The 12620-nt window shown below is 41.1% G+C and overlaps 1 protein-coding gene across 1 annotated transcript in view; it reads left to right on the top strand.

Annotated features, from left to right (window-relative positions):
- The window catches only part of RAB31 (RAB31, member RAS oncogene family), a 68431-nt gene that overhangs the window by 41161 nt on the left and 14650 nt on the right, over positions 1 to 12620 (top strand). Inside the window, exons 4-6 of the mRNA XM_074878220.1 lie at positions 3785 to 3856; positions 5769 to 5875; positions 10471 to 10580. Of these exons, the coding sequence (XP_074734321.1) occupies positions 3785 to 3856; positions 5769 to 5875; positions 10471 to 10580 (289 nt within the window). The remainder of the gene's footprint in view (positions 1 to 3784; positions 3857 to 5768; positions 5876 to 10470; positions 10581 to 12620) is intronic.

The following is a 12620-nucleotide window of genomic DNA, read 5'->3' as shown; positions in this document are numbered from 1 at the left end:
GTTGATGAGCAGGTCTTGGAAATTCTTGAATTTTGTAGGAGATAAGTTCTTGTCACAGGTACTAAGTGAGCCAACTAGGAAAGATGCCCTCCTAGACTTGCTGTTTGTGAATAGAGAAGGACTTGTGGGGGATGTGATGGTAGGTGGCTGCCTTGACCACAGTGATCATGAAATGGTTGAGTGTAATGAGAAAAAAGGACAGCAGAGTTGCTACTCTGGACTTCAGGAGAGCAAACTTCAAACTATTCAGGGAGCTATATAGCAGATTACTGTGGGAATCTGCTTTTGAGGGCTTAGGAGTCCACGCGTGCTGGTCAGTCTTTAAGAACCACCTCTTAGAAGCACAGGAACAGTCAATACCACTGTGCTGTAAGTGAAGCAAGCAGGGTAGACCAGCTTGACTGAACAAGGAACTCCTCATGGAGCTCAGAAAGAAAAAGGCGCTGTATGATCTCTAGAAGTGAGGTCAGGCTTTGCAAGAAGAATGCAAAGCTGTGGTTCATTTGTGCAGGGAAAAGACGTGAAAGGGCAAAGCTCAATTAGAGTTGAAACTGGCCAGTGTTGTTTCAGATAACAAGAAGGGCTTTTTAAAGTATGTTAATACTAAGAAGAGGTCTAAAGAAAACATTGGACTGATACTTGTTGAAAATGGTCATCTGACTAGGGATGAAGAAAAAGTGCAGGCATTCAGTGCATTTTTTGCCTCAGTCTTTAATAATCCTGATAGACCTTGGGCTGCCCAGTCCCCTGAATTGGAGGATCACAAGTGTGTGAACAGTGACTTTCCATTTGTGGACACTGAAATTGTAAGGGACCAGCTGTATCAGCTGAATGTTCACAAGTCCATGGGGCCTGATGGGATTCATCCCAGAGTTCTAAAGAAACTAGCAGGTGTTATGGCAGGGCCCCTCTCGATCATCTACCAAAGGTCTTGGGAGTGTGGGGAGGTCCTTGCAGACTGGAAGCTGGCCTGTGTTATTCCAGTTTACAAGAAACATGTGAGGGAAGATCCCGGGAACTATAGACCTGTTTAGACTAACCTCAGTTCCTGGAAAAATTATGGAGAAGGTTATACTGGGTGAAAGGCATTTAAAGATAATGCAATCATCAGGCATAGTCAACATGGGTTCAGAAAGGGAAAGTCCTGTTTAACTACTTTGATATCCTTCTGTGATAAGGTCACCCTGGATAAAGGGAAGGTGGTGAATGTAGTTTTTCTGGATTTTAGTGAAGCTTTTGACACTGTTCTTCTGGACAAGTTGTACAATTGTGGGAGGAGCAGGTTCATGGTGTGCTGTGTGAAGAACTGGCTGAAATCTCAAAAGGCTGCACCTGGCTGGCAACTGGTCACCAGCAGCGTTCCTCAGGGTTCAGTTCTAGGGCCAGTTCTGTTCAATATATTTATCAGCAGTCTGGATGCAGGAGTTGAATGCACCATTAGCAAGTTTGCTGATGATACCAAACTGGGAGTTGCTGTTGACTCTCTTGAGGGACAGGAGGCCTTGCAGAGGGATCTAGGTGGGTTGGAGCATTAGGCTGTGATTAATAGGATGAAATTTAACAACTCCAAATGCTGGATTCTGCACCTAGGAGTAATACTGGGCACAAGTATAAACTGGGAGAGGAGTGACTGGAGAGCAGCCCTGCAGAAAGGGATCTGGGGGTGCTGGTCAGGTGCAGGCTCTATACAAGTCAGCAGTGTGCCCTGGCAGCCCAGAGGGCAAACTGCACCCTGGGGTGCATCAAACAGAGCACAACCAGCCGGTCAAAAGGGGTGATTATTGCACTGTATTCAGTGTTGGTGCAGCTTCACCTTGAATACTGTGTGCAGTTCTGGGCACCACAGTTTAAGAAAAATGTGAAGGTCCTTCAGTGTGTCCAGAGGAGGGCAACAAAGCTGGTGAAAGGGCTGGAAGGTATGTCCTGTGAAGAGCGGCTGAGGACTTAAGGCTTGTCTAGTTTGGAGAGAAGGAGGCTGAGGGGCAACCTCATTGCTCTCTACAGCTTCCTGAGGAGGAAAAGTGGAGAGGAAGGTGCTGATCTTTTCTCCCTGGGATCCAGTGACAGGACACGTGGGAACAGTTCAAAGTTGCGTCCAGTCAGGGGAGGTTTAGACTGGACACTAGGAAGCATTTCTTTACTGAGACGGTAGTCAAACACTGGAACAGGCATTCTAGAGAGGTGGTTGATGCCCCGAGCCTGTCAGTGTTTAAGAGGCATTTGGACAATGCCCTTAATAACATGCTTTAACTTTTGGTCAGCCCTGAAGTGGTCAGGCAGTTGGACTAGATGATCATTGTCGGTTTCTTCCAACTGAAATAGTCTAGTCTATTCTAACACACTGGAAATTTCTGTCATGATCTGGAAGTTTAAAAATTCTGGAAAGTGTTTATTACACTAAACATGCAAGTAATAAAGTCACACACTAAAAGCCCAGAAGGCATGCATCTACCCAACTCCCTCAGGAACTTGGCTGATCCCTTTTCTTTAGACCACGTTTCTTGACTGATTCCTCTTTCTTTTCTCCTGCTCTTTCCTGCTGTTTTCTCTTATTAATGAGCTCTCCCACCTGCCTCGCTCCCTAAAACACTTCAGCACTTGACCATCTGTCACTGCTGCTGTGCATCCTTACTGCTATAAGAGAAAGTGTCGACCTTGAGCTGGAGGGTGTGATCTGTGAGAAGTAGCTTAGAAACTGGCAAATGAAACAGTTTTACAAATAACTGGCTGTATACATTGCATGTGAAACAGCAAGAAATGTGGAGGCTGCTAGGTCTAAATGCTCACTCTGTAAGTACAGTCCTGAGAAAAAGATGTGTCCAGTAAATCTGCAGAGGTGTGCAATATAACACATGGATCCATGCATGTTCGGGGGCAGTGAGATTCATACCCTGCATTTGATTTAGGAGTTGGCCTCAATTATTAGCTGCAGCTTTATATGAAGCTTTTGCAGATCACTTTACAAATAAAAATTTGTAAAATGGCTGCACAAGTATAGTGAGACTAAATGTATTTTTCAAGAAAGATTATTTTTGGTTTGCTTAAGACTGTTTAGTTGAATCAGCAGAAAGGCTTTTTGACTTCCTTTCTCTGTGTAATTATAAGCTGAAATTCTAAATCAGCTGCTTAGTCATGGTAAATTATAAAAATTATGCTGTTCATTGGCAAGCTGTTGTTATAATAAACATATTTATTGCTTTTTTTTTCTTAAAGGATGTTTCCATTGAAACAAAAAGCTGAATAGTAACTTAAGCTGCAAGAACCCATGTTTTTCAAAATATCTGTCATTGTATAGGATGAGTAAACATGACAGGTGTTCAGAGTTTTCTGACAAGTTAATTTTATCCAAGTCAATTTCAGTGTTTTATAAAACTCAAACCCAAGCTGGATCCAGTCTGTTACAACTACAACGGCAAAATGTTGCGGTTTGCCAGGGAAAGGTACCTATATGCTGTCTGGTTAGACCTCCAAGTGTAGGTGATCTTCATGTCAAAACTTGTCCTTAGAGTCTATGCCCTGTAATGGAAAAGATGCATTGAACCTGTAAGTGCTGATCGTGTAAATCCAGTGGGATGAAGAACAGCAGGAGATAAGGGAGCTCCGCTTCCTTGGTATTTAAGGAAAACTAAAGATAGGCAACCGCTGAAGAAGTCTGTTCTTTATGGGATGAAAGAAAGTCAGTGGTCCCACCATGGCCATCCTGCCATATGACCTGACAAAGTGTGTGATAATTCTGATTTATTAATGATATTTTTTGTTGGGGGGGATGATTATGTTTTAACAGTTTCATTCCTTGGCTCCAATGTACTACCGAGGTTCAGCAGCAGCCGTGATAGTTTATGATATCACCAAACAGGTAAGACCTCCTGTATGCTTTTTGCCTGTGTTAGCTCCTCTGCTTGGGCCAGAGTTGGAGTTAAAACCCACAACTGCAGAAGTATTTATATGTTAATCCCTGTTCATGTCAGTGGGGTTTATATGAGTCGGTAGTTTGTGTAGATTTGGGTGGAGGAGTCCTGCTGACTTAAGAAAAATAAGTCCTTCTTCTGTATTGTTTAAATTTCATCTAAACAAAAGGTTGGTGATTTCGTTTTGTCAAAGTTTCTTTGAATTTCCTCTGGCTAAGTAGACAGGATAATATCCTGCAGTACCCCCTCCCACCACTACCACTTATGTTCTCGGTATGGAATTGAATTTTTGCCACAAAAAGCAGCTGGCCGCTTTATCAACTGAACAGAAATTCAGTTGTTTGCCTATTACTGATTTTAAACCTAATTATTTTTAACTAAGCATATCATTTCATGTTTGCATTGCACGACTCATATCTTAACTTTGAAAGCAGTAATGAAATAATAAGTCTCTGACCTTTGTCTCAACATTATTAATTTGGAATGAAAATTATATTTTCAGAACCTAAACTGCTCTGTCTCATTTCTTGGGCAGAGGAGGCTAAGAGGTTCTAGCTGAATGCCTCTTCCACTGCTTTTGAAAGAAAACCCTGCTGATAAAGCTGAGTTAGAGGAGGCATTAATGGATGGATGGTCATGACAGTTCACTAGCATTTTATTCCTTTCCTTCCAACTGAATTATTTACTACTAGGTTCAGAAGGCTGGGTTGATTCTCCAGTGCATTAGTGTAATGATGTGTGGCGGATGATGGTGGCCGCTGTTGCACAGTGGTACTGTTCTCCTGTTCTAATTTGCCAAGAAAAGATGAGGAAGAGTGAATCGTGCTGGATTGATACTTATTTTTAATGTAAATATCTTACAGTTGATCTTGTAATGCACTGTAAGAATAGAAGTTTGTTTTGCCAGCCTTTCTCCAAGATTATGTGAAACAGCTCTCAGAATAAAGAGGGAAAAATAGAAGAGGAAGGTCAATGTGTATTTCACTTTTTGATGCTTAATATTCAGTGTTGATCATTAAAGCATAATGGATGTGTTTTTCCCAAATGCCTGATAGTGTTCTCCCTTCAGTGGTACTGATACAGCCATTGCTGATTTAGACACAACTCTTATGTGCATTTCTGAAGGGGAAAAAATGATTTATAATATATTTGGGAGCTCAGTTTGAGTTTCAGTAATAATTTCAACCATGTGTTATAATTGAAATCTGTAGGAACAAAGGTGATTTTAATGCTATTAGTTCATTAAAGGACTAGAAAATTTACTATTAAAATAGGCAACATCAAAAACTGTTTGAATTTTGTACTTGGAGGGGAAAAAGCCAGGTGAATTGTCACCTGTCTTTTTGGTTTCATAATGACTAATAGAGGTTTACCAGGTCACAGATTTGGAAATGCTGGGGGGCAGCCAGGCAGGAGAGAGGTCCCTGTGCAAGCTCTCCTGGATGTTAACCAAAAATATGATACTGGTTGAGATGATAATCTACTAGGCAGAAATTGAAATTAGACAAATTAAGCTCACATTAAAAGTGAAGGAAATTAGCCCCTAGCCAAACTTAAAAGAGCTGTGGTAGTTTCTTCATCACTGCAAATTTAAGGAAGACATTCAGTGCTGCGGGGGGGGGGGGGGGGGGGGGGGAGCAAAGGGGGGAGAGTCCGAGTTCAAGAATTAATTTGAGGAAGTTTGACCTAAAGTTTGAAAAGCAGATTACATTTTACAGCAATCTTCTTCTTCTGGTCTTCTGATTTATAGAATTATTATTGCATTAATACTGTCAAAGCTGTGTTCTTCTAACTCAAAAAATAAGCAAATACATTAACAGAGACTAGGCTGTTAGTTTATTTGTTATTTCTCTGACTTAGGATTCATTTCATACTTTGAAGAAATGGGTGAAAGAACTAAAAGAACATGGTCCTGAAAACATTGTAATGGCCATCGCTGGAAACAAATGTGATCTTTCTGATATCAGGTAATACATCCATTTTTGTTGTTGCGTTGATTGCAGTAACTATATTGTTTCCTTCCTTCAGGTAACCAAGTTGTTTCGTTGTTCTAACAGTATATAATTTTGGTCAGCTGTATTGACTCTTTCCTAACACCAGTGGTTCTATCAATGTACAGTCTTACCAGCAGCAGCACAACTTGAATTATGTACTTTTTTTTAACGTCTCTTTTACTGCCCTTACTGCATATCTGTACAATCTACACCCTTTAGCGGCTGAATCACTGGGAAGGGAAAAGTATTATATTTCTTTTTACTTCCATTTGTGTTAAAAGATGCAGAATGCATTAAGTGATGATCAAAATCAGCAATGGAAAGATAGAAGGTTGGGCCTGAGGTAGAATAATGTTATTCACAGAGAAACTTTGAGAACTTGTGCTTTGCGCTTTGCAACAGCTTTTCTGGAAATGGAAGCACATTCTGCTGTACGATAGTGATCCTTTGTGTCAGTCCATGACTCTGCCGGTTCTTGCTTCAACTATGAGTACAGACTCAATGGCTGTATTTGATGCTTTCCTCTTAGGACCTCATAGGCTCTCATGGTTGTTCAGATATGATCCTCCTGTTGTTTTGTAATAATTACTTTGGCCCAGGTTCACCAGAGCCCTGAAGCATGTGTGTAACTTCAAGTGAGTAATGCAGTGCTTTATTGAATCAAGGCATATACAAGGATTGGACCTGTGTGGTTTTTGTGGTTTGTTTTTTTTTTTTTTTCTTTTGTTCCTCCCCATCCCCCACCACTGTCAGCCATGAACCAACACAAAACTGTGAGACACTGCTATCTGTAAGACCTGATGCTAGAAGACTCCTGGCTTCTGTTGGGCTAGGAATTGGGGAAACAGGTAGTATATTGGCATCTCCTACATGATGTTGTGGTATGCTTGTCAACATGGTGAAAATGAGTCCTGTAAGACAAAACTAAAGGTTTCCAAATATGAAGTAGAAAAAAGAGGAAAGGATGATTATAAAAATAAAACCAAAAACGGGTTAGCACAAATCAGAGTTCTCAGTTGCCCTGAGAGTCACTTCAAATTTATTGCTCAAGTGTTCCCAGCAATACAATTGCCTGATTAAATCAAGGGTAATAAGTTTGGAGACTGTGACAAATGGCACCAATTGCAAATGAATCCATAACCAGCCCTCCCCCTGCTTTTGGTAGCATTTGTTATGGCAGCAAGCTTTTAAATGCTGTTCTGCCAGAGACAGGTTAACTTCGGGACATGAAGAAAAACCTGCACCCCAGTAAGGTTGTGAGAATACTGGGGTTCCTCACAGAGCGGCTGTGCTCTTCCCACAGTGTTATTCTCAAGCACTACCTGTTGTTTACTGATTGCTGATTGTCTGTTTCTTGCTCCTGTTCAGCCAGTACAGCTCTTCATGCACAAAATGTTCTGGAGGAGGCTTTTTTCTCCCCATAATTATGAATAGTTTTGAGAATATTTGTTTTATGCAGTTATTCTTTCTGCACTCCCCATGCTTTTTTCTTTCTGAAGTCATTCAGTGATGTCCAGCTAAAGAGATTTTGGTGGAAAAATAGCAGACTATCTCGTATGTGGTATGTTTTCACAGTTTTTCCAGAAATCTCATTGTTTATGCAATACATGCAGCTGTATGCATTCTCTGGCTGGTTTATGTCTTCAGATTTACTTCAGTAGAAATGATTTTAGGTGAAATGTGTCACCAATTTACCAGATTGTTTCCAATGAGTAGAAAATACATGTGCCTTTGGGCACAGAGAATTTAAAAATAAGATGATGTGAGCACACAGGAGCAAGCTGCTGCTTCTACGCATTTTTGGCATCTCTCTTTGTATTTGTAGAACTTTTGGCAGATGTTTTGCTGAATATCAGAGACACAGCTGCATTTAAGACCAACGTGAATAGATACAAGCTGATCTGGTTCAACTTGATTTGATTCTGCTCTCTATAACTGTGGGAGATAATGTAAGGGAGAATGAATGGAAGCAATAAGAACCGATTATCTTCCTTTGGGAAAAGACTGACACTATTTCTCATAATCATTGACCATGATGCCCTCCTCCTTTAGCATCTAAAATTTGGTTTTGAGCTACCAAGATGGATTTGGGACACTTGGGGGTCATGCTGATTTTCTCAGTGTTGTTAATAGGCTATCAGCAGTTTTTAGCACTCTGTTGAAGTAAATTTCTTCTCTACTTTGAAGGAATTTCTACAGGTAGACAAGCAATTTTGTTTAGTATAAATCCTCACCTTTGTTACAGTACTGTCAACTCTAGTACTGTTCAGTGTTTAGCATACTTTTAAGTAATAGTAATAGGCTTTTTGTTCTGATATGTGTCCTGTCCTTCTGACAGGTAATTAAAAAGTAGTTTCAAAGACACAAGCTGAGACTTCAATGTTAAAATGTTGTAACTCCCCAAAATATTTTTTGAGTGTTACAGAAGTCCATAGTTATAATATCAACTAAGAAGTGTTTACTTCCCTAAAAATATGGTGCACCTTCTTAACAAATTGTGTTCACTGGAAATTGCCAGATCTTTGGTTAAGAGAATTCAGCAGAATTTCATGCTCAGATCTTCCCTTGATGCATCCAGAATATTTCTTTATTCAGTGATTATTCAGAAAATCACAAGGGAGATTGAATCAATAGAATGATTTGGAAAGGATAAAATGAAATAATTGACATCTTTCAGAGGATAGGTATTCCTCTAACTTTCCCCATAACCCTGGAATAACACTTTCTCAGCATTCCACTGATGGTTCTTGCCTTCTCCCCTCTTTACCCCATCTCGCACGTGTTCACCTCTTGGCTTAGAGTTCAAGCATTAGCGCTCTTTCTTTTTGACAAGGTAGCATCTTAGCAATGTTGACATCCAGATTATGATAACTCCACTTGATGTATGCAGCCTTCTCAGTGCCGGCAGCACTGGATGGCATGATGCTTATTGCCCGTGTGCTGTGGATGTTTATAGGCTTCCTTTAGAAATGTCATCAGAAAAGGCTGAGAAGTTTTGTGACACTTCCTTGGAATATTGTCATGTGCTGCTGTTTTCCCTTTTCCTTGATTCCTGAAGTTTGCTTTCTCATCTAAATTACAGCACGTTGAAAGTCTTCATTGCATAACCCTATGCTCTCAAATTTCTTTACTGTTGTTTGAATACTATGTTACGTAGTTAAGTTCCTTTTTTCTTATCTCCAGGCCCATCTGCAGATGGTGGTACCTTTCATAATAAAGGTCAAGGTTTCAGAAGTAGGAAGGAGAATGCTGCCTCCCCTGTGTCTTCCACAATAAAAAGACATGTAATACAAAGAAGCAAGTAATGGAAACAAGCTCTGAATCTAGATGCTGGAATTGCAGTCTAATTTTCTGAAAACTATTTATAATAAATAGGGCAGTTACTCTGCCTCTCTGCATGTTTCCCATGAGCAGCAGTTCTGATTTATTTAAAATACATACCTCCATAAACTAATTGTGAAACTGCATTGCTGTGCTCCCACCTAGGTACCTTCTGCTGAAGTCCAAGGCACTCATACTAGGAGGGAATTGTACTAGGAGTCTCTGGATTGGTACATCGAAGCTGTGGGGTGAAGGAGATGTTGCAAATTCTTCATATGCAACAGACAGCTGTAAAGCTACCCAAAACACACCAGTTGATGTATCGAACAACTGGAAGAAAAATGGTGCTGGCAGCCTGGTGTTTCAACATGTGCTTCCGTGATCGGGTGTACCTTGGGTGCCTGTTAGCGTGTTCAGTCTCTGATTTTGAGCTGTTGCTCAAAAATCATGAACAGCTGTGGTTATGGATAGCAGCGGACACTGACAGATTTAGCTTTGCCACCTGGCTCAGGCAGATAAAAGGTCAGCATGGGGCTTGCTTTGTGTCTGAAGCAGAGGTTTTTTGCATGTTATAAACTGTATTTACCAGCTTTTGGCATATGAAGTATTGGCTACAAAATGAGGACGTTCTACCAGTGATTTTAAGGTGGTGTCCCTCTGGTGACATGGCACAGAATGGTGGTCTTCCTCCAGTGAATCTGGCACGCCCAGATTGCTCTTGCCAGTGTGCTCGGAGTTGGTACCTTTCATATTTCTTTCAGAATTGCTCTTGTTTTCTTGCTGCTTGCAAACAAACACATGATGCTCTTATTGTTCTCTTCCACAACAGTAGTACCCTATCTTGTTTGAACACTTGGTGTGGACCGTGCTGGTTGCTGCCTGGATCAGCAGAGTTAATATATCTTCTCTCTAGTTTTTTAATGCTTTTCTTATCAGGGTAAAGTTTTTAAAAAAAAGCAAGTGGTGTTGTCATTTAAATACCTTCCTTCTTTCAAGGCATGGCTTCAGCAGCAAGTCCAAGTAATGTGCAAATAGATCATTGGTGAAATTTCGATATTTTGAATATGATGATCTAAATGCCATAAAAAGAAGAAAGATAGTACTACTTTTGCAGGAAAGAAAAGCATGCTAATGCTTTTCTGATTAGACTGTGTTTGAGGTCTTTTTTTTTTTCCCCAAAAATTAAATTATTTTTTTGAAATTTGGTTTCTTTTATTTATAAATCTAAAAAAATTTTTTTTTGGTAGGGAAGTTCCTGTGAAGGATGCCAAAGAATATGCAGAATCTATAGGTGCAATTGTTGTTGAAACCAGTGCAAAGAATGCTGTTAACATTGAAGAACTTTTTCAAGGAATAAGTAAGTAAATGCTCTCTTTGTTTGTTTGTTTAGTTATTTAATTGTGATGGTTTGGAGGTCTTCTGAAAATACCTGTCTGTTTCTGCTGTAAAAACTTCTTTCCCATGGATAACAAGAAATCCAGTAGGGGTTGTAGTATGGCTGGTGTTTACGTAGTTGTATGCTAAGAATGACTTTGAATATACCAGAGTAAAACATAGTAGTTACGCGGTAAGCCTGTTTCTTCTAAAATATATAAATATATAAATCCTGACCTGGGTCACATCATCTGTTTCAGACCAAGCCTGCTGTAGAGGCAATACTGCTGATCTTATCATCATGTTAATAAAAACTTAAATGTTGAGAAATGTGCCTGGAAGACTATGATAAGTAGAAAACAGTCATTGCGGAGGAATCCATTTAAAAAAATATTTTCTCTCCAGGTCTTTTAAGCAAGATGAGATTGACATTCCTCATGAAGAGAAAAAAAAATGTCTTGTTCAGTTTGTCTCCTAGGGGTTCCAGTTTTGGCCTCTGGCTGCAAGTGCGAAGGATCTTGTGGGCTGGAAGGGAACTCGGGAGATCTTCGTACAACTTCCCGCTCAAAACAGACTTGATAGTGAATTCAGACCAGGTTGCTTAGGCCATTGTCTGACTGGGCCCAAGAGCAGAGGTTCCACAACCTCTCTGGGCAGCTGAGTCCAGTGTTTAAATAGTCCTCACAACGGCACCTCCCTGGTGTATCAAGTCACAACCTCTCCTGATTCAGTTCACTGTCACCATCGCTCATTGTCCTGGATGCATCTCAGTAAAGAGCATGGCTCTGTGTTCTTAGCAGCCCTCCCCATTGGTACTGACAGCAACTTTGCGGTCCCCCAGAGCCATCTTGTCTCCAGGCTGAACAGGCCCCATTTCCTCAGCCTCTCCTCACAGAGCAAGTGCTCCAGCCCCCTGACTGTCTTTGAGGCTCTCCTCTGAACTTGTGCCAGTTTGTCAACATTTTTCTTGTATCGTGAGGCCCAGAACTGGATGCGTTACCCAGCTTGTGTTAGACTATATCTAGAAGGGGATAACCACTTCACCTGACCTACTGGCTTGGCTCTTGTTGGTATGACTTAGGATCCTGTTGGCCATCTTTCCTGCCAGGGCGTGCTTCTGGCTTGTGCTCAGCTTGCTGCCCTCAGGTCATCTTTGGCAAAGCTGCTTCCCAGGCAGCCAGTCCCCAGCCTCTCTCATAGCCCGGGGCTCTTCCTTCCCACAAGCAGGGCTTGGCATTTGTCCTTTCTGAACCACATAAGGCTCCTGTTGGCCCATTCCTCCTTCCAGCCTAAGGCCCTGTTTTGCTGATTAAGGATACCAATTAAACTCAGACACCAGAGTGAAAAGAGTAGGTGTATTTTACTAGTGATAGCTAAATAATGTAACAGAGTAATACAGAAAACATGCAGTAAGGAAAGACAGAATAATGCACTTAAAGCAAACAAATAGGAAAATGCAGGGTAATGCATCAAATCATTACTACATGAGAGAGAGAATAGTGATGAAGAAAGATACATCACCACTTGCATATGTTACCATCATCCAGATCCACAGTCGCTGGGGAGCCCCGGTTACAGCGAGGATTTGGAGAGGCAGTCCCGGCAAGTGGGAAATCCTACGCGGTGCGTCCACCCGTAGGTGAGGCATCCAAAGTGGCTGCAAACGGGCCCAGCCTTATATACTAGAGATCAGCAAGCCAGAATAACTGGCACCTTTGTTTTGAGCGGAAAATTTCTGGTTTCATTCTCCTGTTGGATTCCACCCAAAGCCTGGCCAGGGCTTGGGGGGGGAAACCAAGGGAGTTTCCAACAAGGCCAAATACTTGGGTTCTCAGCCTTGAACAAGGTTGAGAAAGGAAAGTTGGATACATTCTCTTGGTCTTTCATCCTCACTACTGATTATATTCTGTCTAAGCTGCATCTTTCAGTAGTGAGTTTACATATTTTATTAATGACTACATGCTAAGTTAGCAGCTTCAGCTCAGGGCCTGTTGTTCAGGCTTCAGTATTTCAACACTTTAGC

Source organism: Strix uralensis, chromosome 1 (genome assembly GCF_047716275.1).
Source record: "Strix uralensis isolate ZFMK-TIS-50842 chromosome 1, bStrUra1, whole genome shotgun sequence".
NCBI classification, from domain to species: Eukaryota; Metazoa; Chordata; class Aves; order Strigiformes; family Strigidae; genus Strix; species Strix uralensis.
This window is presented reverse-complemented; position numbering and strand designations above follow the sequence as displayed.